This window comes from Gallinula chloropus, assembly GCF_964237585.1.
Source record: "Gallinula chloropus genome assembly, chromosome: Z".
Classification (NCBI taxonomy): Eukaryota; Metazoa; Chordata; class Aves; order Gruiformes; family Rallidae; genus Gallinula; species Gallinula chloropus.
In genome coordinates, this window is record NC_140089.1 from 68,728,769 (window position 1) to 68,754,063 (window position 25,295).

The window sequence follows — 25,295 nt, forward strand, 5'->3', positions numbered from 1 at the left end:
TACCTGGACAGTGATGTATCACACAACTTGTGTGAAATACTACCCACTGCAACTGAGATGGCTCATTTGCACTAAGATTACGTGACCAACTAATAACAGCAGACAAACAGGCACAAGCAGTGTTTAGCACTTCTTATACAGTGAAAAGTCAAAAGAAAAAACTTTGCCCCATTTTGAAAAGTCAGCATGCAGGCTGAGACAAGTGTGCTTTTGGTAGGGAAACGTCAGGCTCTGAGGGCAGGTTCCAGAGAATTCTGTGGGATATAGACAGAACTACAACTCACCAGTGACACTGAGAGGATATTAATGAAATTAATTATTGCAAAGGTGGTACCAATGTCCATTGTTTTTTTCAAAACTGAAGTAATTCTCTTCTAGTTTTATTAAGTGAAAGGAAATAACCAGACACAGGAGGAGGGTAAGGCCATTTATCACAACCGAGATATTCATGAATATAGTCTCTTGAATATTTATTGTAATCGCAAAAGGAAAAGAGAACTTCCAACAAAAAAGTAAACAAAATCCACTTGGTATACAGAAGTCACATACAAACGGAATACCCAATGGAATACACATGGTCTCTACGTTCACATAGAATTAAAACTCTGCACATGGATAAAACTTGTACTTCACATTCAGACAAGAGCTCCCGTAGATGTATGCAGAAGATTCACAAAATTTGTCACCCAGCAGCATTTTAAACTAACATGTTTTTTAGAACCGCAGTAACTATATTGCAGTAAGAGTTGGGTGAAGAGGGACAGATTGAGTCTCACCCCCTCACATACGTATCCTAAGCAAGTACTTCAACTTTTCTTCAAGAACAATTCAGCAAGCAAGTTAGCTTGACAGAGCTAGAACAGCTATATGTTTTCAAGGTAAGCCTTTGTCTTTGTGTACATAATCAGATGTCTAGGAGGAATAATGAAGATACTAGGTAAAATTAATCTGCCAGCCCTTGAACAGTCAGGTCACATAGCAAGAAAAAGTTTGGGTGAAGCATCTTCAGTCCTGTAGTTGTCAGTACATCTGTATTTAAATGGTACCTCATTTTATGACTGTTACTTTGTTTGCTGCTCAGCTATAAAGATATCAAGAATTTCCTTTTTTATTAAAGCAATCTCAAATTTCTCTTCACATACATTTTCATATCACTCTGGTCTGTATTATTTTGCAGAAGTCTTCATGGCAGAAGGTATAAAACCAGGGAGATTTTTAAGGGCTGCTTGGGTCATCGCAAATACCATCCTGTGATATTTAATGCAATCAGGCTACTTCGCTTTCTCAGAGAAACTGTTTAAAAACAGGAAAGGAAATCCATGGTACTGATTTCCAGCAGGCCTTAGAGTTTGATTCTTCTCCTGATTAAGTTAATTAAAACCCAAAACAATCCCTATGTAAATCAACCTTGAACATTGATACAAAAGTGCATCAGGTCAAACTAAAAATCTGCTCATGTACTTTTTAATGTGGTACTAATGAAAATAATTTGTTATGAAAATTGTTCAGCACAACCAGTTCTCCCCTTGGCTCAGATTCAGTGGCCTGTCTCTAGAAAATCCCCAAGGCAGATGATGTATTTCTTTGAAGTCAAACGTGCAGCAAGTTTTAACAGAATGAACTTGTCCTCTGCAGAGACTGTAGGCACAGCTGCGAACTTGTGGCAGAGCAGTGATTCAGGTTTTAAGGTCCAAAATGTAGCCAAGCATTTGGCTGAATAGTCATGGCCTTGTTCATGTTCTTTGAGAACTATTAGAAATATGCAAGGATAACAAGAAAGGAAGAATAAATGACTGGATGTCTCCTTTTAAATTATGGTTAGAGTCTGGGATGCATTTTGTTTCCATTTCTACCTCAAGCTTTACTGCTAACAGTGGGTTGTTCAATATTGAAGGTATGGAACAGCTGAGTGAAGAGTTTGGGTCAATATATTTAAGGGTATATCTTGCGCTTTTAGGATCTAAAAAGTTAAGAAATTTAACTGGCAGAAATGACTAATTAAGAAACACCACCCACTGTGCTGGATCACTTTGACCATGAACTTTAGGCTGTTCCCAAAAATGTTAACTGAGGGCAGCAACTGAAGTTTGCCAAGTCATCTGCAAGAATACTGGGTACTCCTACTTAGTATTTCAGGTAAGTATTAGAAGTTAACTATTTCAGATTAAAGAAAACCATGCCCATGTGGTATTACGAAATGCAGGCAGAGTATGTAAATGATTCTTTAAGCACAAATAACTCACTGTAACTGCTGAGCTCTAGGAGGTTCCTTTAATGCTTCTAGAGAACATGCTTTAAAAATATAGACAGGTAGTTTAGAAATAGCTACAAGTATCTTCTGACTGATTGTACTGTCCTGCTATCATTCGTTGTTATTTTTAAAAGGGACACTCACAATTCTAAAAGTAAAATTGACATGCACTTGCAATAAACATACAAATATCTTTTACCATTGTCTTATATATAATAAATAGTTTAAATGACTTAATAATATTCTTACGCTACACTGGTAAAGTTTTTGCTATATAAATTTTACTACGAGACACATACATCTACTGAAAATCTTAAGCCATGCAGGCATCATCAACAGCTTATCACACACACATGACACTTCTCCCTTTCACACAAGTTTATATACACTGAGTAATTAAATATTGCACTTATTGGCCCATGATTCCTCAGTTTTGAGGTATTCAAAAATAGGAAACTTATCTATTTTTATAACATATATTCATGCAACATTTAAGACATTTCAATTCCACAAACACTAGTATATAGGTTACATATTCTGACAGTCCAACTGAGCCACAACACATTTGACATTACTGACAAAATATTAAACAGGAGTTACAACACAAACATTTCATTTAACACTAGTTGCAGGTACATGTCAAAATTACTCAAGGAAATTTATCACAAGTAGTAGGCAATCCCTAGCTTTAATTTCTTCATGTTTTGCATGATCCTGAAGTTCTTGGAAGTTCCCCCCCCCAATCAAATACCAGGTGCCTTAGTCTACAATTGACATGCCATCTCCATCTGCTGGAGCCATGGATAATAAACCTATGGTCTGCAAATGTAACCCAGCTGATTTCTGGTGCTAATGAGAATATATGGATAAATTCCACTGTAGCATTCAGGAAAGGCTGTACTGAACAGCAACAAGCAACAGTGGGAACTGAATTAGCGTTAAAGATACACTGCTATGTATATGTGTACACTATGTGTGTTTAGTTACAATTTCTGCTTCCATGAATATCCACGGATAAACAGGAAGAAAAAACAAAGAAACCGAAAAATAGCAGCTTAAATTGCAAAGGGGAAATATATTTACACTTTAATAAAGAAAACTGGTAGAAATAATGCAAATAATTGAATTGAGTTGCCTCTTTAAATGTGACGACAGATTATGAATTTGGGAGAATCTGGTGTCAGAGAGTGCTGAAGAGACTGTGTGTATAGATTGGACAGTGTAAACCAACACAACTCACTCCTCTGTTGGCTCAAGAGATGTTGCTTTACACCCCTGAGGGTTTATATCTGAGGATTTACATACTCATGGTCTCACACTGCTGAATCTGCCAGCCTCAAGAAGAACTAGGCTCATACATGGTGTATCTGTCTATATAAAACAGGCCAAGGATGAATCTGCCCACCAGCAGAAATTTAGTCAATGCCCTTAAAAATGTAAGTAATAAAACTTTCCTCTTGCAAACAAATATAGAAAAGAGTAGGGGTTGGGGTTGGAATTTGGGAGGGGGTCTTCTTTTGGAATGCAAATGCAGCATCATTCATCTGCTATTGAAGAAACAAAGGTAATCATCCCCAGGTGTAGAATTTGTACCACCATTTTTGTCCTAAAAATAACGATTAAACTCAAAGAATTTTTAAAGTTAATATCAAACTGCAGCAGATTTTGTGCTGAAATAGCACTTAATTCCTAAAATAAAGAAGGTGCAGGTGATACAGCTGAATGTGCAGAGCTGAGCAGACTGGGAAGAAATCTTAATTTTTTCAGACTGGTGCTCTGGAAAGGCCACATAGATGTAGTTGCTCAGGTAGTTTCTCTAGGCATTACATTAAGTATAAGCACAAAGGAACAAACCGTTCCAGGTAACAGTCACGTACACAGCTGTTCAGAGAGAAAGAGTATTTTTTGACAGAAAATCAGGCTAGCTCATACGTATTCCAAACACCAAACAAACAGGTCTAAATAAACAAACCAACAACAACAATAACAGAAAGATACAGTATTAAGTTAGTTGCACTATAAGGACCGAACGCTTGTGAACATGAACTCTTATCAGAATCAAAAACATGCATCTGAAGGTTCAACCCAACAGTGCTTGCTAGCAGTTCGGCAGGTCATGCCAAGAGGCACAGCAGGAACTAGTCACATCCCCTGCCCCTGTGTGCTCCCAAGGCATTTTCTGAGCCCTAGCTTCATCATGCAGCAAGCGAGACACTGTTGGAGCATGATAAGGCTGGTGCATTACCCATGCACAGGATTAGCTTGCTGCTAAAAGCTTTATTTCAGATCATAACTTGGAAAATGAGTTGTGTAGTATTATTTCAGCTGGCACTATGGAGCTCAAGACCCTTTACCCAAAGACATCTAATCTCTCAGAAATTTAATACACTCTTCGTGCCAACTGCTGTAGCTCATCAAGTGGTCTGAATCTCTAAACCCACTGAAGGGGTTATCTGTGGCTGGACCAGTAAGGCTCCATGACATTCAGTCCTATTTCTCTTCTGAGAGTGACAACGAATTAGTTGAAAGTATGTGAGCACTTTTTTACCCAGAATTGTGGTGAGGCTGAAAATAGTTTTAGATCTCTTATACCTGGTGTCAAGTTAATGACACCATCACTAAAATAAAACTCTTCTTACCCTGGTACATTCTTTTGATGGAATTGTGCTATAACTGTAGATAGATCAGGGATCTAACAAACTCCTGCTTGTCTCATCCAACAACAGCTAATCAATGACTGTTGGGTCAAGCCATCGATTGTTGCAATTTTGGCCCTTGCTCAGGTTGGGATGAGTTTTCCAAAAATGTTCAGCCTAACTCTACCCACATTTAAGAAAGCTGTTTTTCTATCACAAAAGTCAGTTGGAGCTGAACTAGATTGAATCAGGCTGTTTTGGGATATTTTACCCTACATACAGGCCAAAGCATAATTTAAAATAGAATGAAAATCCCAATCCTGCTAGTTCCCCCAGAATTCAAGCTAAATGTTTAGAATGTTTAGGAAAAGGATAGTAAGTTAGTCCACAAAAGCTTTTCCATGTTTCATGTTTCTCTACAATGGCCATGTTAAAGCTGAGAGAGGTACTGAGATAAGGACTCTCCTGAGCTAAATCTGACCACACTTACAGCAGAAAACTCAATCCTGCTGTGAAACATGTGGCTGCAAAAGTCAACCTGTGATGGAAAAAATTAAAGCCTACTTTTCCAGCAGTAGGCAACCCTGATTGTTAAGAAAAGGTCTCTCTGAACTTCCATACATTTTCAATTCCAGAGGAAGGGCTGATAGGATAAATTGGATTAGATGGGGCATCAGCAGGTCATTCATCCCAACCTCCTGCGCAAAACTGTGTCAACTAAGAGGTCTGAGGAGTCTGCCCACTGCTTTAGCCAGTCTGGTCTTGAAAACCTCCAAGGACTTGTGAGCATTTTAAAAATTAGTCTGACTAATTCTGAACTCTGAGGCAATGTCTGAGTGTCAATACGAAGTTCCTAGGGGGTTCTAAATACTGACTGGTTCTGCTGCTGTACTGAAGATGAGCCTTTTCCTTACAAAGCATGGCTGGCAGCCTAATGAATGATGTTACTGTGGCAGCTGCTTCCTCCATCCTCCCAGAAGGTCGGACATGTAGGAGGCCTGGGATGTAGTTGTCACAGAAACACGAGAGAAAGATTCTCCCTCTTCTATTTTTGCCATTACTTCTCTGCCCAGAGTCTTGAGGCAAAATGATAAGCAATTAATCCTATGTAAGTAAAGAACTACTTATCTATTAGTCAATTTATTTAAAAAGATATATGCTAACAATATATTGCCAACAGTGATTATAGTGTGTATGGTCATACAGAGGTGGTGAGGCTCTGGAATTCATTGCAATGGAGTACAAGCAAGGTGTGGCTGCAGCAAGGGGCATCTTGGGCATTTTGTTTCCTTGCTACAGTGTGCACAGGAGATTACCCCTTTGTAGCAAGCATCCCAGAGCAAAGCTGAAAGAGCATCTGCACCTGTAGACATGCTGCATGACCCAAGATACACCCAAGCTCCTTGACTGAGATGGCTCAGACAACCCACACTACTTCTAAAGGACTGAAAGCTTCAGGGCTGAAGCTGAGTGCAGTCTCATGGCTTCCCTGCTCCCTCTTCTCCAGCAGGAATTACTGCACATAAGAAGAAAAAGGATGGAAAACTGCAAACCACACTGCTTCACACATGAAGCTCCCTCGGCTTTTTATCACTTCTTTTTCCAAAGCAGCTGATACCTTGTGGGTGCAGAAGTTACCAATGCAAGTCCTTCAGTGCAGTCATCAACAAGCCGCCTTAGATGGGGAGAGAAAAGTAGCATGGCTTAAAACCCCAGACTGAAGAAAGAACACCTACTCATTAAAGTTAGGCAGCAAATGTAGTGCCTGGATGGAATATGCCTTTTTTGTGTGTCTATATGCCCTGTTTGGAAGCCCCGGTGCCTTGTGATCAGCCAGCTGTATGCATGATAGTTAATCAGTGAAAAAAAAAAGGGAAAAGTGACCATTTCCTCTCAGTGTTTTTCAGGAATTATATAAACTAACTTCAAAAAAAGTAATGTGTGCAGATGGATTTCTTTGTAGTTGTGAGGTTTGCAGTACTTTGGGTTACTTTCTTTCTTTTTATTTGTGTTCGCATGTTTCCCATTGCAGACAGTTTAAAAAATGTCAGCCTTGCTCTAAATTTTATCTAATTGGAAAAATAAAACAGTTAACACTTCTTCAATTATGCCATTTAGTTAAAAAATGTTACTGTGACGCAAGTAAAGCAGTTGTACAAAGTACTCCAGGGCACAGATGTAAGAAGCTGCCACCAATTACTAGAGAAGTACTTTTAAAAGCTGTGAAATTCGTCTATTTTTAACACTCTATTTAAAAAAGAATCTGTGTACTTTATTCCGTTATCTTCACAGCCTTTTGCTGGTCTTATGAATGTATACAGCTTAATTCTAGAAATGTTGTCAAATTTTTATTATTCCTAAAGTTTTTAAAAATCTTGTGAAAATCCGGTTGCCTTATCAAAATAGATATCCTCATCAAAGTAAAAATTAGGTCAAACTCCAGTTCACTGACATCAGCTGCACTTCTGCAATAGGTCTGAGTAAAATACAGGTGTCTGTAGTCAGCATGGTGATGATTGCCTCAGCGACTGAGTGGGTGAGGAGATTCCTGAAAACTGAAGTGTGCAGCTTTGACAGCAACATAAGACAGCTTTTGGCCATGAACCACTGAGGCTAATGGATATGGGTCTCTGAGGAGTAATAGAGAAATTTGTGTTTAATATCTCATGCAAGTAGAAACGAGAAGAGCTAGTCAGCCCTCTGCTACTGGGGTAGCTACTACTGGGATCTCTGTAATGACAGAGTGAGAAATTAAGTCCAGCGTCAGAGAGGTACTAGACAGACATGCAGCTCTCATGCAAGTGTAGACATACTAGCTATCCAATTAAGATGAAGTGCCTTATAACTCTGAGGGTCTGCACTGAATACCCACATCCACAGGGAAACTCTCAGGGAAGTCTGGTGGCTCTGGGACCAGGAACTAACTTCTTTCTAACTCCCGCAATTTCCAATCAGCCACGATGTGTAGCATAATGAGTGTAGATTTGCCGAGGCAATACACTCCGCTGAGTGTCCCTTATACAGACGATCTGGACAACATGAGGGACTGACTCAATGGAGGAACATTTCAATTGATTTCCAGTCATGGGAAAATATAAGTGGCACCAGGAAACTTGCTCTGATACACCTTGGCCACTACCCTAAGGATTCGACCATATAACTTGAAACTGATGAAGCAAGAGAGTTAAATCTAGGCAAATTTGGTCCAAGGACATGGCACCAGCTGAAGTAAGTGCAATGTAAAACAGTAGAAAGAAAACAGAAAGTTACAGCTATCCTGCATGCAAAAGCCAGATGCTAAATGGATCACGCTTTCAAACTAATAATGTCTTCATCCCCATTTATATAGTCAACCAGATGCTGATGTAAAATAAAAGACTTTTCTCCCTAATAAACTAATAAGACAGTATAAATAAAGGCATATAGACCATTCATAAATACTCTGCTGGCAACAGAACACACTGGAGCTGCCTTGGCCGATAGCTGCATTAACAGCCGCAGTTGGGCTGCTGTGGAGGAGGGGTGTCCTTTAGCCGTGTGTTCTGCTTGCTGGCAGCAATGGTGGGATCCGTCTCCAGGCTTTCTGACATCTTGTCACAGATGATATCCACCAGTCGCTCAAACGTCTGCTTGACGTTAATGTTGTCCTTGGCACTTGTTTCAAAGAATTCAAATCCTAAGAAAATAAACCAGCATGCTTATGTTCAATGCACATTCCAGTATTTTCAGTAGATATACAAACATCCTGGGGGCAGGGAAGAGGGAAGAGTGTAGAGGCACTCAGAAAGCAAGCATGTGCAAGACACATATAAAAGAGTGATTTTGGAAGAGCAGATAAAATAGTAACACAATCAGAGTAAGTACACTAGCGTTACTTGCTTTTTACCAAGCCACATAAAATCAGGAGTGTCCCAGATAAAATCCCTTAGACAAATTCGACTTTAAAACAGTTTAATCTAAAAAGTTGATACCACTTGGAGAGTATTATTATTTTAGAAATGCCCTATATATCCAGCCATTGGAAAGGAATCATCTACTGCTCCATCTGTAACTATTACGTTCCTTTGAGCATTATTCAGCTGGAAACAGCCACTTCCAATCGTGTCAAACAGACAACTCTGTGTGGAAATAAATGGGTAGAAAACAGACAACTGTGTGTTGAAATATATGGGTAAAAAACCAAGCAAAACAATGAAAGATTTCTTCTCTACTTAAGTTAGAGGTAAATCCATGGGACCAAACAGTCTCTCAACTCCACAAACCAAGCTGATAAAAAATACAGAAGTGCACATAAGGACAAAATTTCCTTAATTAATTTATATAGAAGGACTTTTATCCATTTTTTCATTCCCAGCGACTACCCCAGAGGCAAAAGTCAGAGCTGTCCTTAACACAGAAGGGACACTGGAAGCCTTTATGGAGCAGAGCCAGCTTTCCTAAGGCCTCTTCTCTTCTCTTCTCCCACTTGCCCATCTACTGTGCCTGCCTCCTTCATCTGCTCCAGGTTTGCAGTGTGCTGGTTAGTTTGCAATCCAGGAGGCTTCTGCTGGCTCTGGGTCTTCCCATGCTCTTGCTTCCTTTGCAAAAAAATTGTCTTTTTAAAATTTGTTTGTTTTCTAAGCCTTTTCCCCCATGCTCCATCTCTTCCCACAGTTACCAAATAGCTCACCTGAGGATTCCCTGGTAATTTAAAACTTCCTCCTACTTCTGTCTTTCCACTACATAAGGGCTCAATATTAAAACAGTTTACAAAACATCTGATTTACTGGTAGTTTTACAGATGGGGCTTAGCCTTTGCACAGCTCTTTTGATTCTTTTGGATTAAACCTGAGTAACAATGTGCAACTATGACGTTTTCTAATTATGAGAAAAATCCCAGAAATAATATGTTAATCACTTGAAACTCTTGAAAAAAGAGCAAAAACCAGCTTTTTGTAGGTTGGGTTTTTCTTTTATGTTGTGTGCATATTCTAGTGAATGGGATAATTGTATTGAGTTAATAATATTTTGAAAGACTAGTTGAAAATTAAATGCAAATACTTTGATCACTTTAGTACTATGTATTTAATGTGACATCTAAGCAGGTTGTGTACAGTTAAGTCCTATAAACGCTTACCATATAGCTTTTGCATGTTTATCAGCCTAGAAATACAGCAGGTAATATTTTTAGTCTGGCATGATTTCCAAGCATTCACTGATAACCAATGCAAAAACTTAACTCTCTGTTCTGAATTTTCTTTGCATTTTTAATTTACATAAGGTGCTTTGTGCTAAGATATCACAACATGCTGAATTGCTTAAATGCATAGGAACTAATCACAGGCAAGTTCATTGTTCCTAGGTAGTTTAGATAATAAGAGCTATAAATACTGTACAGGGATTTGGTCATGCAAATTCTATTAATATCAGCAAGAAGTGAAAGGATAACCTCACAGGTACGAGGTTACATTGACATGAAAACTTTTCCTTTCCACGTTTACCTGGAAAAAAGGAAAAATGTGCATAATAAAAGACCATAGACAGAAATAATATACTGGAGGGAGGTTTGATTCTATATGTCATTGTTTAGTTTAGCTTGGCTTGTATGTCTCCTGTATTCTAAACTAGAAGGAACATGAGGAAGGTCAGTGTAGCCTCACTTGCTGGTGGCATCAGCCCTCCAGCAGAGCTCCATGCAGGAGAAGACTTCAGATTGCTTGGAGACTGCTTGGGGCAAGAAAGATCCTCTGCATTTTCAGTGCTCTATGTTGAAACCTATCTGCACAGTAGCACAGTCACATCCTTCCACAACTGTTAGCATCTGCTCCATGGGAAGCAGGAGGAAAGCAGCTGTTGTAAAGAGGAACAAGAAGGACCAGAGGGCAGGAGGGTTGAGGGACAATGAGGAACCATACACCAAAGCCTTGACGATTTTGAAAGCAGAAAGAATCTTAAGGACATTTCTGAGGGGAGTTTTTACAGATAAGAATAACCGTATATTGGGTCTGGCTGAGATGGAGTTAATTTTCCTGACAGCAGCCCTCACAGTGCTGTGCTCTTATTTTTCTCTCCTCTCCATCCTGCTGAAGGGGGGAGGGTAGTGGGCTGGGGGGCAATAGAGTGGCTTGGTGGGTACCTACCAAGTTAAACTACCACAGTAATTTTTGGTGTGTAATGTGGGGCACAGCAACAGCAGTTTTGTACTACGTGTACTGTAGCTACAGTAGTTACTAAGCACCAAGCTCCCAAGCGGGTTGTGGAGTTCCTTAGCTGCACCGCTTATCTCTTTATTTTTCAGAGCTTGGGAACACATTCATACAAACAATGGCTTCGTTTTGCCCTGGCGCTGATAGCCTTACTGTGCTGGGGGAGGGGTTCGGGGGGAGGATGAAGGAGCTAGGGAACACGCCAGTACTAAGGATGGCTGCGTGCCTGGCCCTGACACTGGCAGTATTGCTGTGCTGGGGGAGCTACCTTGTGGACAGAGCGAGGGAATGCATCTCTCTCTCCCTAAGCAGGACAGATGGGGATGATTTTATTAGGCAGCCTCCCAAGGTACTTGTTCACCCTTATGTGAGCTGATTAATACTACTAATTAACGCTGTTGGCATATTCTGGGTTTTCTGGAATTTGGTCTGGTCCTGATCTAAGAGAAGACAACTCTTGGGTAGGCGATACTCAAATACACCCTGAGGCAGCCAGTCCCTGTGCGCAAGGGTGTGTGGGGTTTAGGCAAGTTCCTAAGACAGTTAATCACCTCCTGTGACCTAGGACTTTACACCTGGACTGGCAAGCAACCCTGGCAAACGGATGTGCCACCTGATAGAAGGGTGCCTTCCCTACATCAGTGAAAACCGGCAGCATCTAGCACTGCACTGGGGCCTGGCCTGTACTTACTGAGCCACAGCGCAGTACTCCAGTACTCTCAGAGGACTGTGGTTAAGCAGGGATCCAAAACACATCTGAGGACACTCTGGTTGAAATAGGAACCTAAGCAACATCTACAGTAATTGCTGCCCCTGTAGTGAAAAAGAAGCAGTTGACAGGGAGGCCAAAGGATCCATATCACCAATTAGTAAAGGAGGAAGAAGAAGAGGATGAAAGGTTTGCTCAGGAAGCCAGACCCTCAGCAAAGAAGTGGGTGGAAGCAGTGAGAAAAATCAGACAGGAAGCAGAAACTACCAGGTCTTTAACCTCATCAGAACTTTGAGGTATGCAGGAAGATTACAGCTGCCAGCCAGGTGAGCAGATTGCTGCCTGGCTGCTTTGGTGCTACGGTAATGGGGCTGACAGCTACTGGAAGGTAAGGAAGCCCCACAACAGGGATGCTTTGCTAGGAACCAGGATGGTAAGAACTGGAAAAGAGGCAGCAATTTTCAGCCTCTGGAGAAGTCTCCTCTCTAGCATAAGGGTAAGATACCCATTCAAAGAACATCTTGTTAGCTCCCCAGGAAAGTAGACTATCTCAGATGAAAGCATCCAGTATCTGAGAGGATTAATGGTGCTGGAAGTCATCTACAGTGATTTAGGTGACAATGAGGCTTCCAGAGATCCAGAGGATGTCCTGTGCATGTGGGTCATGTAGAGGAAGGTGATTCAGAATGACCTAGCATCGTATTGTAGCAGCTTGGCAGCAAAGTATTGCCCAGATATGGACACACTTACTGTGGGGAAGATGAGTCTTCATGGCTTCAAAACTTTGAAGAAAACCTCTGCACCTCCTCATGCCTAACAGCCAGAGCCTTGGCTGCCAGAAGCACTCCAAGAAATTAGTCCTTTCCTTATCTGGTCAGAGTGAAAAGGAACACATGATGTGTGCTGCATTGTGCACTCTGGTTCTTTTTGCATGACCAAGGGGAGGACATGAGGAAGTGGGATGGTGAACCCACCTTTAAGCTGGAAGCCCACATACAGAAACAGAGAGGGAAGACAGCTATTAACAAGGGGTCACCGAAGAATGCGGTCAGCATAGTTATTGTAGAGACATAGGAAGGCAATGAGCCATCTTCTAGATACAGAAGAACTAAAATTACCTCCCTTGGACCTGGAGAGGGGACTTCTGGACTGTCACTGCGAGGATATGATAGTGGACACTGACCAGGAATAGGAAATTGGTAGACACTGATGCACAGTGTATGCTGGTACCATCAGAGTCTAGGGGCACAGAACCCATCTGGATCTCTAGAGTAACAGGTAGATGCCAACAATTGTCTGTATTGGAAGCTGAGGTGAGATTAACAGGGTATAGGTGGGAGAAGCACCCCACTGTGACCAGCCCAGAGGCCTCTTGTATCATTGGCATAGATTACCTCAGGAGAGGTTACTTAAAGGACTCAAAGGGGTAGCAATGGACTTTTGGTGTAGCCACTGTGAATACACAGAATATCAAACAGCTATCTGCCTTATCTTGTCTTTCAGAAGATCCTTTTGCTGTGGGATTGATGTGAGTTTAAGAACAATAGGCACAACTTGCTACAAGGCTTGGTGTGCCAGTGGCAATATTGTTCAAACAGAGACTCCCTAGGTTCCATCCATGAGCTGATTCATCAACTGGAGAGTCAGGGAGTCATCAGCAAGACTCACTCACCTTTTAATAGTCCTATATGGAGAGTGCAAAAGTCTGATGGATGGTGGAGGTTAACAGTAGGCTACTGTGACCTGAATGAAGTGATATCACCACTGTGTGCTACTGTACCAGACATGTTAGAGCTTCAGTATGAACTGGTATCAAAAGGAACCAAGTGACATGCTAGTTTACATTGCCAATGCATTTTAATGAATTCCTTTCACAGCAGAATGCAGGCCATGGTTTGCTTTCATGTGGAGGAGTGTCCAATACACCTGGGAATTGACTGACTCAAGGGGTCCAAGCACAGTCCTATCATTTGTCATGCACTACTCCAAACTGTACTGGAAAAGTGTGACGGCCCTGAACATCTACAGTACATTTATGGCATCATCCTGTGGGTAATAAGGCAGAAGTGTTTGAGAAGGGAAAAAGAATAATCCAGATTCTTCTGAAAGCTGATTTTGACATAAAGAAAAGCAAGGTCAAGAGATCTGTACAGGAGATCCAGTTCTTGGGAATAAAATTGCAGGATGGACACCATCATCTGCCTATGGATGTGGTCAACCCAAACCATGCTGGTACTGGTGCCCAACAACCGAACATACTGCTTCTCCTGTTCTGAACACCCATCCTAACTGATTGGGCCCAAGTCATAGCCTGTCTGTGAACATCTGGAGGAGCAGAAGAAAGAAGCCCATGGAACAGGGGAGTAACATCTACCTGTTAAAGGACTGGGGGCAGTAGTTAATGAGAATTAAGTGCAATGGAATAGTTATAAGATATATATATCAATTAAAGTTTGTGGGACTTAAGCATGATGCAAATGGTACAGAATAAGCAGTGGAGATTTTATTTGGTCTGGCTGAGTTGGAGTTCATTTTCCCCACAGACACCCTCGCAGCGCCAGGCTGTGCACTGGCAGCCAGTGAGGTGCTGGTCGCACACCAGGGTTCTGGTTCCCCCCGAGCAGGGCTGGCACAACCCCAAGGCTGCCTCTCTCCAACAATCCTCCTCACCAGCAGGCTGGGGGTGGGCAAGATCTTGGGAGGGGACACAGCCAGGACAGCTGACCCCGGCTGACCACAGGGACATTCTGTACTGTATGACCTCTGTTCAGCAACAAGAAGCTGACAGAAAGGAGGAGGAAGAGGGGGCATTTTTTTACCAATGTTTGTCTTCTGGAGCATACTGAAGCCCTGTTTCCCAGGAAGTGGCCAAATTGCCTGCTGGTGGGAAGTAGAGCAAAAGTCTTTTGCTTTTTCTTTGCTCCTGTGCATGATCTTTAGATTTTACTTTACTCAACTGCCTTTATCTCATCCCACAAGTCTGAGTTTGGTTGAGGTTTTTTTCCATCTTATTTTTCCTCCCATCCTTTCCCTGTTGAAGAGTGGAGTGATAGAGCAGCTTGGTGAATACCGGCATCCAGCCACAAACTGGCACATGAGATGATCACAGAGTGTCAGATATGACAGGTAGGTAAGAGATCTGGACAGAGAAATACCGAAAGGAAAAGAGTCCCAAAGAAGAGAGGAACCCAAGAAATACTGTAGTATGGGCACGATGAAGAAAACAGGCCTGCTACCATGGTGAGGATATTCTTCATAAGGACAGATGAAAAACTTAGAGGCACCAGTTCTCCAGATAAGGTAGAGGTTTACTAAGTGTTCAAGCACAAATGTATCTATTTAAACAATAGACACTGTAGCTATGGTGACATCTATGGAACTTCAGTTATAATGTTGATATAAGAAGAAAAGTGTAATCTCTGTAGTGGTATAGCTGGGTATCAGGCTATGCCTGTATACACATCCCATCCACTTACTCATTAATTGCCTGAGTGATCTGTGACCTTCCCACCTCCACCCTGCATAGATGAGACAGTGCACTGACCTGTGAGAAGGTAACAGCTCCACAACTCTGTACAGAAACTGTGCAGATTAAAATTTTGGACAGTTCTTCAAATTCCCAAGCAGCCCCTGCTGTGCACAGGCCAGCTGGCAGGAACCACTTATATGCTTAAAGGTGCCGATGAGCATCCGAAGTAGAAAATGGGGTTCTCCCCAGGCAGTGCCTGCTGTAGGAAGGATGTAACTGCACATATGTAGGACACTTGTAGGTGATCTGTGGAAACTGTTCTACAGGTGTGGAAATGCTCACACAGAACAGTCTTTTGAAGCCAGTTAAGAAAGTTAAGCTTTGTACAGAGCCTAAAGTAATCAGGGCAAATCATGGTATGTGGCGGGCACTAGCAGCAATGGGGTTACAAGAATTCTGCAGTGCAAGACTTCAGAGGGCTTCATCTGATGCAGCTGAAGACAACATTGCAAAGACCTTATGACAGAGGGTCCTGTTGCCATCTGGCCAGCAGCTGACTGCTCTGTGAGGGGATTCAGTTTCTCATACCAGTGTTACCTTATCCAAAATATCCCAATATATTATACAGTTGTGTTTCTTTTTTTCTTTGTTTGTTTGTTTGACAGAGACTCTTTCATTGGAACAGTTTCAAAAAGATAGGGAGCATTTTCCCTAAATACCTCAATTTGGATTGTTATGGAATATTCTGTAGACCTTTTTGCCCATAACCTCTCCTCCTGACTCATTTTGTAATTACTTTACTAATAGTGCTTAGAGACCCTAAGAGTCTAAAATGCCTGTGTATGAGGGTCTCAGAGCTATACCTTTTGATATTTCTTCATGTTTTTTTCCCACTGCTCATTATTAATGGAAAGAAAACATTTTCCATGTGAGTACAAGGCTGAATGCGAGGCAGTTCTTGTGATGCTCAGGGCAGCTGATCTTAAAGAACACCAAGTTCCCACCATCCCTGATGATCTGTACTCCTGATGTCAATGTGACTGGGCAGAGACTGCAAAGATATGACTGTGTCCTAGTGGCAAGTGGGTAGGTAAGGCAGAACAGAGCTGAAACTGAGAAAATAAAAAATATCAAAGCACTGACAACATATGAACAATGTGTGTGGAACATGCATCAAGCATTTCTAATTTAAAAGCCTCTTTCATGTTTATTTCAATTTTCCTTTTGCTGTTCTTAACACTGTCTCCCTTATCTACCTTTTCACTAATGGTACTGACTAGAAGAACGTTGGCAAGCTCTCAGCATCCCCTGCAGAGCACTACAGCAGCCAGGGCCAGCCAGGACACCAGCATGATGCTGTTGTTCACCTGGTGGGCAACAATGCACGCAGAGCAGTTTAGATAGCTTCCCTGGAACACATAAACAGCCTGAATTACTGACTTTGCTTCCTCTCTGCCTCACACTTGTCCCAGCACTGCCACGGCTTCTTCATCAATGCTCATTAGCACTTGTTTATGTCTGCTTTCGAAAAATATGGAAGGAGAAAAAAACAGAAAGGAGAGCCATACGCAAAGGGAAGAACATTCTGTACCCTCTCATCTTCCTGAGGAAACACATCAAGAGGACACACTTGCTAGCAAATTTTAACCTCAATTCCACCGACAGACAAGAGCTAAGTTAATGCTTCACCAGCTGATGAGGAAGATCTGTTTTCAGAGTGTTTATCCACAATCAAGACAATTTTATTTACTGCCCCGATGTTATAACAGATGTCCTCAAGGCTGCATAGCTGCAATAACTATCCTTCCTTAAAGACAAGCTTAAATTGTGATCCTTAGTGTTGCTCCCTGTCTAATATAGTTTTTTGAGGAGGAGTAGTAGGAGCCTGCAATGTCAGAGCAAGAAGTGGCTGCAGGAAGCTGCTCCCTATGTAATACACCAGTGTAAACCTCCACCTGTCTCTCAAAGAGATAGACAGACGTGGCATAATTGCAAAGATCATCTCGCCCAGGAAACTGCCCTGAAGGAATCTGGTGACCATTGCTGTTCTTCAAAGTATCTCTGACACTTGCTACTGTGGTTGCAGATCTGGTTATACTGTGCTCTGCTTTGTGGGCAGTCTGGATGGGACCTCTCCTGTCCAAACAAGGGCTGGACTATGCTATGAAAAGTATTAAAACAACATTAGGTCCCTAAATAGGAGTTAGCTAATATTACCTCAGCAAAGAGCAGTGCTGTAGCATCATTCTGGATAGAGCTAGTGTAAAGACTGTTAACAAAATTGCTGAAATATCTATCCAAACTTTATGGTGGCAAGATTAAAAAAATATATATATCTAAAGGGGTACTCTCAGCTGTGACAGAATGGACATGCTTGAGGGGCAGTTACTTGCAATGCTCTAGCAAACACTTTCCTCTTCAGTCTTTCAGAAAAGAAAGCTCTCCGTATAAATTCCAGTTTTAGTGGTTTTGATTGTGGCTTCCAGATAGGTTTTGAATGAGTGCATTTGAACAATAAATGATATTCCTGGCAAAGAAAGATTTTTTTTGTTTGTTTGTTTATATGAGACGTTTGTTGGGCAAACAAAACCCCTTGCTTCTCATTGCCATTAAGTAACTTTCCTGAAACACAGCTCCGGGGGTGTGACAGCAATGGCAGGTTGGCATTTCCTCCCTGTTCTGAACCATCCTGGGGACAGGAACCTTTAATTGCTCTGCCAATACCCTGTGCCTGTTGTAACCAAACAGAAGACCGCGGTGTTTGTCAGCACTGTCAGCCTGTCTCCTTTCTCTGGCACCAACACTTGCCCTTTAAAAAGAGCTAAAAAGCAGTGAAGGGTGGAACTATGAACAGGCATGTTCCTGCACAACCCAATTATTTTCATTTTTAATGCAAAGTTAGACGCAGCCATATGTCTGTGCTCTCGAAGCTGCTGGTGACCCTGCCGTCTGCACCACAGCTTCCAGCCATAGAGGCAAAACAGAACTTGCTGTTCTAGCAAGCTGTGTGCTGAGGTGCCAAGTCCCACTTGGTTCCTGATTTAGATGCCAAAATAATTACAGCCCTAAAAATGTCTCTTCAGTCGCTGCCTAAACTCACAGATGCTGAATGCACACACTACCCCCCGCAGGGCTTATACCCCACCTTCCCCAAGGCAAGTGAAGGTTCACTCCAGTCCTGACACTGGGGAGCTGCTGTCCTGTACTCCAGCCTTGGCAGGATTAGGAAACCGCTCATGTTCCTGCCCCATCTTGCAGCAGGTCTGCTCTTGCAGGCTTGGTCAGATCACACGGAAGCGCTGGGTGCAGGACTGCACTCCGTATAAGCACAAGACATGGACAAAGACTCTTGCTTTCAGTCTTGCTGGGGTGCTAGATGGGTTTAATTCCAAGAAATCTGATCAGTCCTGAACTGGTTCTCTAGGGACAGCCGAGCACAGCCATTACGTACGTACAAGGCTGAGCCAAGAGCAAAATGAAAGGAAAATAGGCAAGGCAGTCTGATTTTGGTTTGAAGTAAGAAATCTTTTTCTCATTTTTTTGGTGGAATTTATTTTCAAAGCACTGTGAATAAAGAGACCAAAAGAAAGAAAATGAAGAAAATGCTGAAAATAAAGACTTTAAGGTGGAAATTACTCAAAAGAAGTGAGAAAAGATGGAGAAGGGCAAAATCAAGTATATGTTAAAATCTGAGGAGTAAACTGAGTGACAAGCTGTGGAGGTACACTGAAGCCCTGGGCACTACTGATTCAGGGACATGTTGAAGCCCACAGCAAGGCTGATGCAGGCACACATTGAAGTCCTGGGCACTACTGATGCAAGGACACATGGCATCCAGAGCCCTTTGCAAGTGCTCTGAATGCAGCATGAGGGTTGGCTTCTGCCAGCTCTTGCAGAAGGGAGTGTGAGATCTCACACAGAAAGGGCCTGTTTTGTTTTCTGACATTGGTGGTTAGCCTCTGAGAAAAACAGTGTGCCAGGATACATTTAGAAAGCAGGTGAGTGTACCCTGAGACATGTTCAGATGTGCTAGGTGCCTGCAACCACAGGTAACCCTGGGTGGCAGAGAGTATGAAATGCGGAGGCACAGAAAATCTGATGGGAAGGACACTGCCCTGAAAACTGCTGGATAGAACATAGAGCCAGAGGTGGATTTTAGTGGGACATCACACTAGATGATCACCAGAGGTCCCTTCCAACCAACATTTCTATGGAATAGCAGCTCCATTTCTCAGAGCCTTAACTAACCTGAGCTGAAAAGGTGGGGTAGGACAACAAGACCTTATAGGAAATGTGGCCAGACATTTGGGACAGACAGTATCCCCTTATTAGCTGGTGGGGCATAAGCACAACAGGCATGGTCTGGACCTAAGGCAGGATGGTACTTTTGCAGCAACCTTAGGGGATGGATAGAACACACTCTGCAATGGCAGTGCTTGCTATTAAAAAATGATGAGTGCTGAAATCATTTCTAGCACACAAATAGTTGTACAGGAGCACATCACCAACGGAAGAACACATATAAAATTATGCATCCAGTTTGCACACACAGCCAAATGCTAAAAATAAATGGAGACTGTATGTCAAACAGCATATGCAACTGTCTGTCTGCGTGTGCAGTTACTCAGAGACTATTCAAAGCCCTGTGCACACCTCAGCTGGCACATCCTTTGCCAGAATGCAGATCACAACGTATCACACAGACTATGAATAAAAGGAACCAAGAAATTCATGCCACCTGTGAGTCATTCTTTTTACTTCTGTTCTGACAAGTGACACCGAACTTTTATGAACATACGAACCTTTGAATTCAGCTGAGATGCATGAGATTAGCGTGTCAGAAAAGCTGTATGAGTAACGCAGCTGGCGATCGTGTGTGCATTTTGCTTGCAAGAAATTACAAGCCTCTTTCACAAAAAATGCTTTAAAGCATGTAAGCAAGCTATAGTGGGGTTTCACTTGGTAGCCAGTGTGTGTAGTGCTTGAGTAAGTATTCACAAAGAGACAAAACATCATAAGCATTATGTTCTACATGCTGTTTTTGTAGTGATGAGTGATGTATGTTTAAATGTTTGGTGTGATTACCATCCCATTATTAACATTACATTGATTGATCCTCTCTAAGGCTGGTTTGTCATGTTTTTGTGTTTTCTTGGTATGATATCTCTGTGAGGTAGTTACATGATTCAACTAGATTTATTTCATCCTGTCTGTTTTCACCTCATTCTAACATTACTCTTTCAATGATGCTTATATGTTAAAAAAAATGATGTGGTCTATGGCCTCCTGACAAGGGGGAGCGAAGGGGCAGGCGCCCCTCTCCTCTCTTTGGTGACCAGTGATAGAACCCAAGGGAAAGTTATGAAGCTGTGACAGGGGAGGTTTACGCTGGATAATAGGAAGAGGTTCTTTACTAAGAGGATGTTCAGGCACTGGAACAGGCTCCCTAGGGAAGTGGTCACAGCACTGAGTTTGACTGAGCTCAAGCAGCGTCTGGATGATGTGCTCAGTCACATGCTCTGACTTGGCTGGCCCTGTGTGGAGCCAGGAGTTGGACTTGACGATCCTTATGGGTCCCTTCCAACTCAGGATGTTCTGTGATTCTAAGATGTACTGCTTACAGAAAGTACTGAATAGAGTGATAAGGAATGTCTAAGGTGTGAGATAGTCTTTGTGTCCGGAATGATGAAATAATTCAGGAATTTTAGCCTGGAGAAAAAGGAGAGGTATGATGGAGGTCTTGAAACCAATGGTGTTGCAAAGCAGGCAACAGCAAACAATTGTTTGCTGTTTCTCAGAATATAATAGTGAAGAAACATGACGTAAAACTAGCAAGTGGCCAATTAAAATCAGAAGTGGATAACTCAGATAAACTGCACATATTTGAAGGATGTTGTGGATGGTAAGATTTTATATGGTTCCAAAGACATGATTAAAGAAGTCCTTGGAAAAAAGTTCTGAAAGGAATATTGAATGTAAAGATACTGCCTTTGGTTCATGACACCCAGAAATGCAATTTGCCACAGTCTGGGAAAGTATCACAGTATGTCTCCCCTTTTATACCTTTCAGAAACACTTAGTTCTGGCTGTGACCATAGGTAAGGTAGTGTGTTGCTTGCAGCCATGATCGGTGGTGATACCGCCAGAGTCATGCTCTGTGTTATTAAAAACAAGCTTGAAAAATGTCTGAAATGGAAATGAGATTAATTCTGTTTTCATAAACATTCTGTTAATTTCCCTTCAAGGTCAGAACCGGTTTCCTTAACCATGCCTTCTCCATTTTGTAAACTCCTGTTAGTGTTATGAGAGAGGTACTCAGAGCTGCCAACAGGATACTTGACTAGTTTAACCAGACCTTTGCAGGTAACAAGCCCTGCTGCTGGTTGACCAAAACCGCTTGTTCGGGTTAGACTGGAGAAATAAGCCATCAGGAAGATTTAAAGAAATGATTGATCATGCCTGATTAATAAAATTGAAGGCCACACTTTTCAAAGAGGTCAGCAGCCACAAAAGAGGCATGATTTTCCAGTAACGCCATTCTCAAGAGGAAACTTTCCCGGAGGGCTACATGCCCACTGTTCTTTTTGACCTTTTGAAAACCCGGCCCAAAATGTATCCATTTTCTCAAAAACTTCAAATAAACCATTTTCTCAAAGACTTCAAATAAGCCAGGGCTGAAAGTAAAACCACGCTTGAGAACAGAGCGTTTCACAGCATGTTCTTCCTGCAGGACTCATGTGTTGCGCTGGCTTGTAATTGTGGCTGTAATAACTGTTGCAGACCATGACATTCAAAGGACCCACAGTCTTAAAACGTCTTGCTGGACACCAAAATTTATATTGTTATTTTTAAAACTTGCCCACAGAGAAAGAAAAGAAAGTCCTAAGTGTTTGACACAGCTCATGCCCTGTCAACTGGTCAACATGGCCAGAGCACTTCAGGGAAACTCATTCTGCTTTTCCTGACACCACCTCCAACAATCTCTGAGCAGATTTATGAAATTATTGCAGCTGTACAGGGAACATATAAACATTTTTGTGTACAGTCTGAGTACAGAAAATGACATACTGGATCAGAGCTACAATTTATCCCACACAATAATCTGCCTTTGAGAGAGCCTTGGGACATATATTTGAGAAAGGAAAACCCCAGAACAGATAAAGTTGGGAATAGAGGATAATCTGCTTCCATAAAGATTGAATTCTAAATCCCAGGAGTTTGCTTTAAAGCCTGAAACATGAGTTTTGATATCTCTCTCATTACTCTTTTTTTTAAATCATCGGTTATTACAGACAAGGATTCTTGACTGTATAACATGCAAAGTTCCTTCTTGTCTTGTTAAATTCATGACCTTAGGGATTCCTTGTCAATTTATTACATTACTCTTTGTATAGAAAAATAGTTTGAGGGATAGAAATTAAGGGTAGTCATGTGACTTAAAAACAAACAAAAATCTTTACACTCCACATTGCCAATTTATGCTTATTACCAGACATTTTAGTCCCAAATTTGGGATAAAAGTATAGATACATTTTTTTATTCTCTTTCTTCATTGAATGCATATTCCTCATTCCTATTCAATGAATAAATATTAGAAATACTGACAAAACAAAGAAAAGAGTATAGAAATATACATAATGTGACAGGTATTTCTGCAAACCTTTGTTAAAGCTCGTGCAATGGTAACTATTTTAGTTTTGTGGCAACCAGTTTTAGAAACTAAGTTCTTCATAAATGTTGGCATTTTTTCTGGACATACCCTGATGTTAAATATTTTCTGTCACCTTTAAAGGACAAATTCATGGTAATTTTTAACTTTGAGGTGTGCTTGTTCTTTTGCACATAGGTAATACTTATTTAGACAGATGTGATAGGAAGATATGTTATTCTGATGAAATTACTTAACAGGAGAAACAACTGCACAACTAGAAAAAGTATGGTCAGCAAGCTATGAATATACATAAATTAAGAACCACCAGCATAGGATTAGATCCAGCCACAGGTATTACACCCTGAAATGTCATAATCTTTCTCTGTTTCCCATGCAGTTACTGTTGCAACACCCTTTCCCCTACACACCTATATAGGAATAGTGCCAAGGAGATCTTAGTTGCACACATGTTCACCAGAATGAGCCTTAACCACAGTTTTAAAAATAATGACAAATCCATGCCCAGTACAGCACAGAAATTGACCTACAGAGATGCCAGGATTTGATTTGCACACCTGCTGAGCCTGCTTTCCAGAGATCAGCAAATTTGAAGGAAAAAACAGGCCAGGTAGTAGTATTGGGAAGATGCTCTGGAGATTTTCCATCACAGTTTGGCCACTGTGAACTCAGAGAGAACAGAGATGTTTACAGCTCTTTATTTCCTGTGTGATCAACATTTGCCTCCTAGTGGGAGACTTCATGAAATAGATGTTCATGCTATTTACACTTGTGAAAACGTGCAGTGAGTAACTCATAGCAGTGGGAGTTTGACATTGTCAGATCTCTGTTTTGAATTATTGGTATTGGAAATCATAACCCAAAAACTCTCAACTTGCAAAAAGGTCTACTTCACATTTTGAGTAAGCTGTTTTTCAGTCTCCCCTCTCTTCATTTTTTGTTTGCTGGTTTGTTGGTGTTTTTTGTTAAATTTTTCATTGGCTAGGACACATGTGCCTATAACTATAATTACCTAAACATACTGTATACATACAGACATACACCTACTCTTGCTGCTTGTCAAAAAACCCCACGTGCATTTCCTATCTGAAAAGCAGCATAAGGAAAGTTTTATCAGATATGTCTTTAGCCCAAGACAGTCTCCAAGTCAGTGCAAGTCTTGTGGACACTTTCAGATGACAGACATATCACAGCTCTGCAAAAGGTCATCCCTGGACACATGTCCATTCTAATGATGTTACAGTATTAGTGATGTCAAGAAGGACAGTTCAGACCTCAGCCTGCAGAAACAAAAGGGTATGACTACTCCCTTACAGTGAATGTTTCATAAAGACTTAATTACAAGTATCATAGCAATGGCATTACTGTGTGCGTTCCCCCATGCAATCATAAAGAGTAATTTTTTTTTCTTACCAAGTTGCTCTGCTAAGTGTTTGCCTCTCTCAGTGAAGATTACCCGTTCATCCTCCATGTCACATTTGTTACCGACCAAAATAACCTGGGCATTATCCCAAGAGTATGTTTTGATTTGAGTTGACCTTAAAAGAGAGACACAGAGAGAGGAGAGAAAGAGAAGTCAAAGCAAAGCAAATTCCTTTAAATAAATTTTGAACCAAACTGTAACAGGACAAAAAAGGCAATAATAATTTTGACATCTAGGGTAACATGATTCTGTTTAATTCTGGATTTCAAATAAACTAAGAATTAACTGTCAAGAATTATTGTTACAGGAATAATACCAACACAGGTTTCGCTTTTTCTTGTTGAAGCAAGATGGTCTTTCCATATTTTCTCCTCCCACCAACATTCTTCCTATATTTTTAGGAAGAAGAAATAACACTTTCTCCTACACAATTAAAAATACTTTCACCTTTTAATAGAAACCTAATTGTCTAAACCCAGATCTTTGAAACAAAATCAACAGATTATTCCTTTTTAAAATATTTCACTTTTGAAAACCATGATGTAATTTTATTGGCAAAATCTCAAAGCCATTCTGTCTTCCTCCTGTTCCTTTTCTCCAGCATGTTCCACTATTGGTTTTTGACTTACCAGGATGACCACAGTGTTTACACTGCGATTAATCCATACAGGGCTGAATCTGAATATTAATTTACCTGCCATTTAAATTATGTTAGCCTAACCATTTCTACAGCTGAACTGGAGTATCTCAGGCCTTGAAACATCATGTGACCTTGAGTGTTGGTGGTAAAATAGTTTAACCTATAAAACTCTCTTCTGCAGTCTGAATACAATGCAGCTAATGGACAATGTTGGAGCACACTTATAGCACCTCCCAGCCACTGACTACCACCACTCTGCTAATAACCATACCTGGTCTGTAGCTTCACATCCTGACTCCAGTCTCAGACAGGA

General features: G+C 41.3%; 1 protein-coding gene across 1 annotated transcript in view; it reads right to left on the minus strand.

The window, feature by feature from the left end:
* Nucleotides 1–8,375: 8,375 nt before the first annotated feature.
* Nucleotides 8,376–25,295, minus strand: part of RAB3C (RAB3C, member RAS oncogene family) — a gene marked incomplete at both ends in the record, with an annotated part of 118,066 nt that continues 101,146 nt past the window's right edge. The window contains 2 exons of the mRNA XM_084278243.1: nt 8,376–8,563; nt 24,333–24,457. Coding sequence (XP_084134369.1) covers nt 8,376–8,563; nt 24,333–24,457 — 313 coding nt within the window. The remainder of the gene's footprint in view (nt 8,564–24,332; nt 24,458–25,295) is intronic.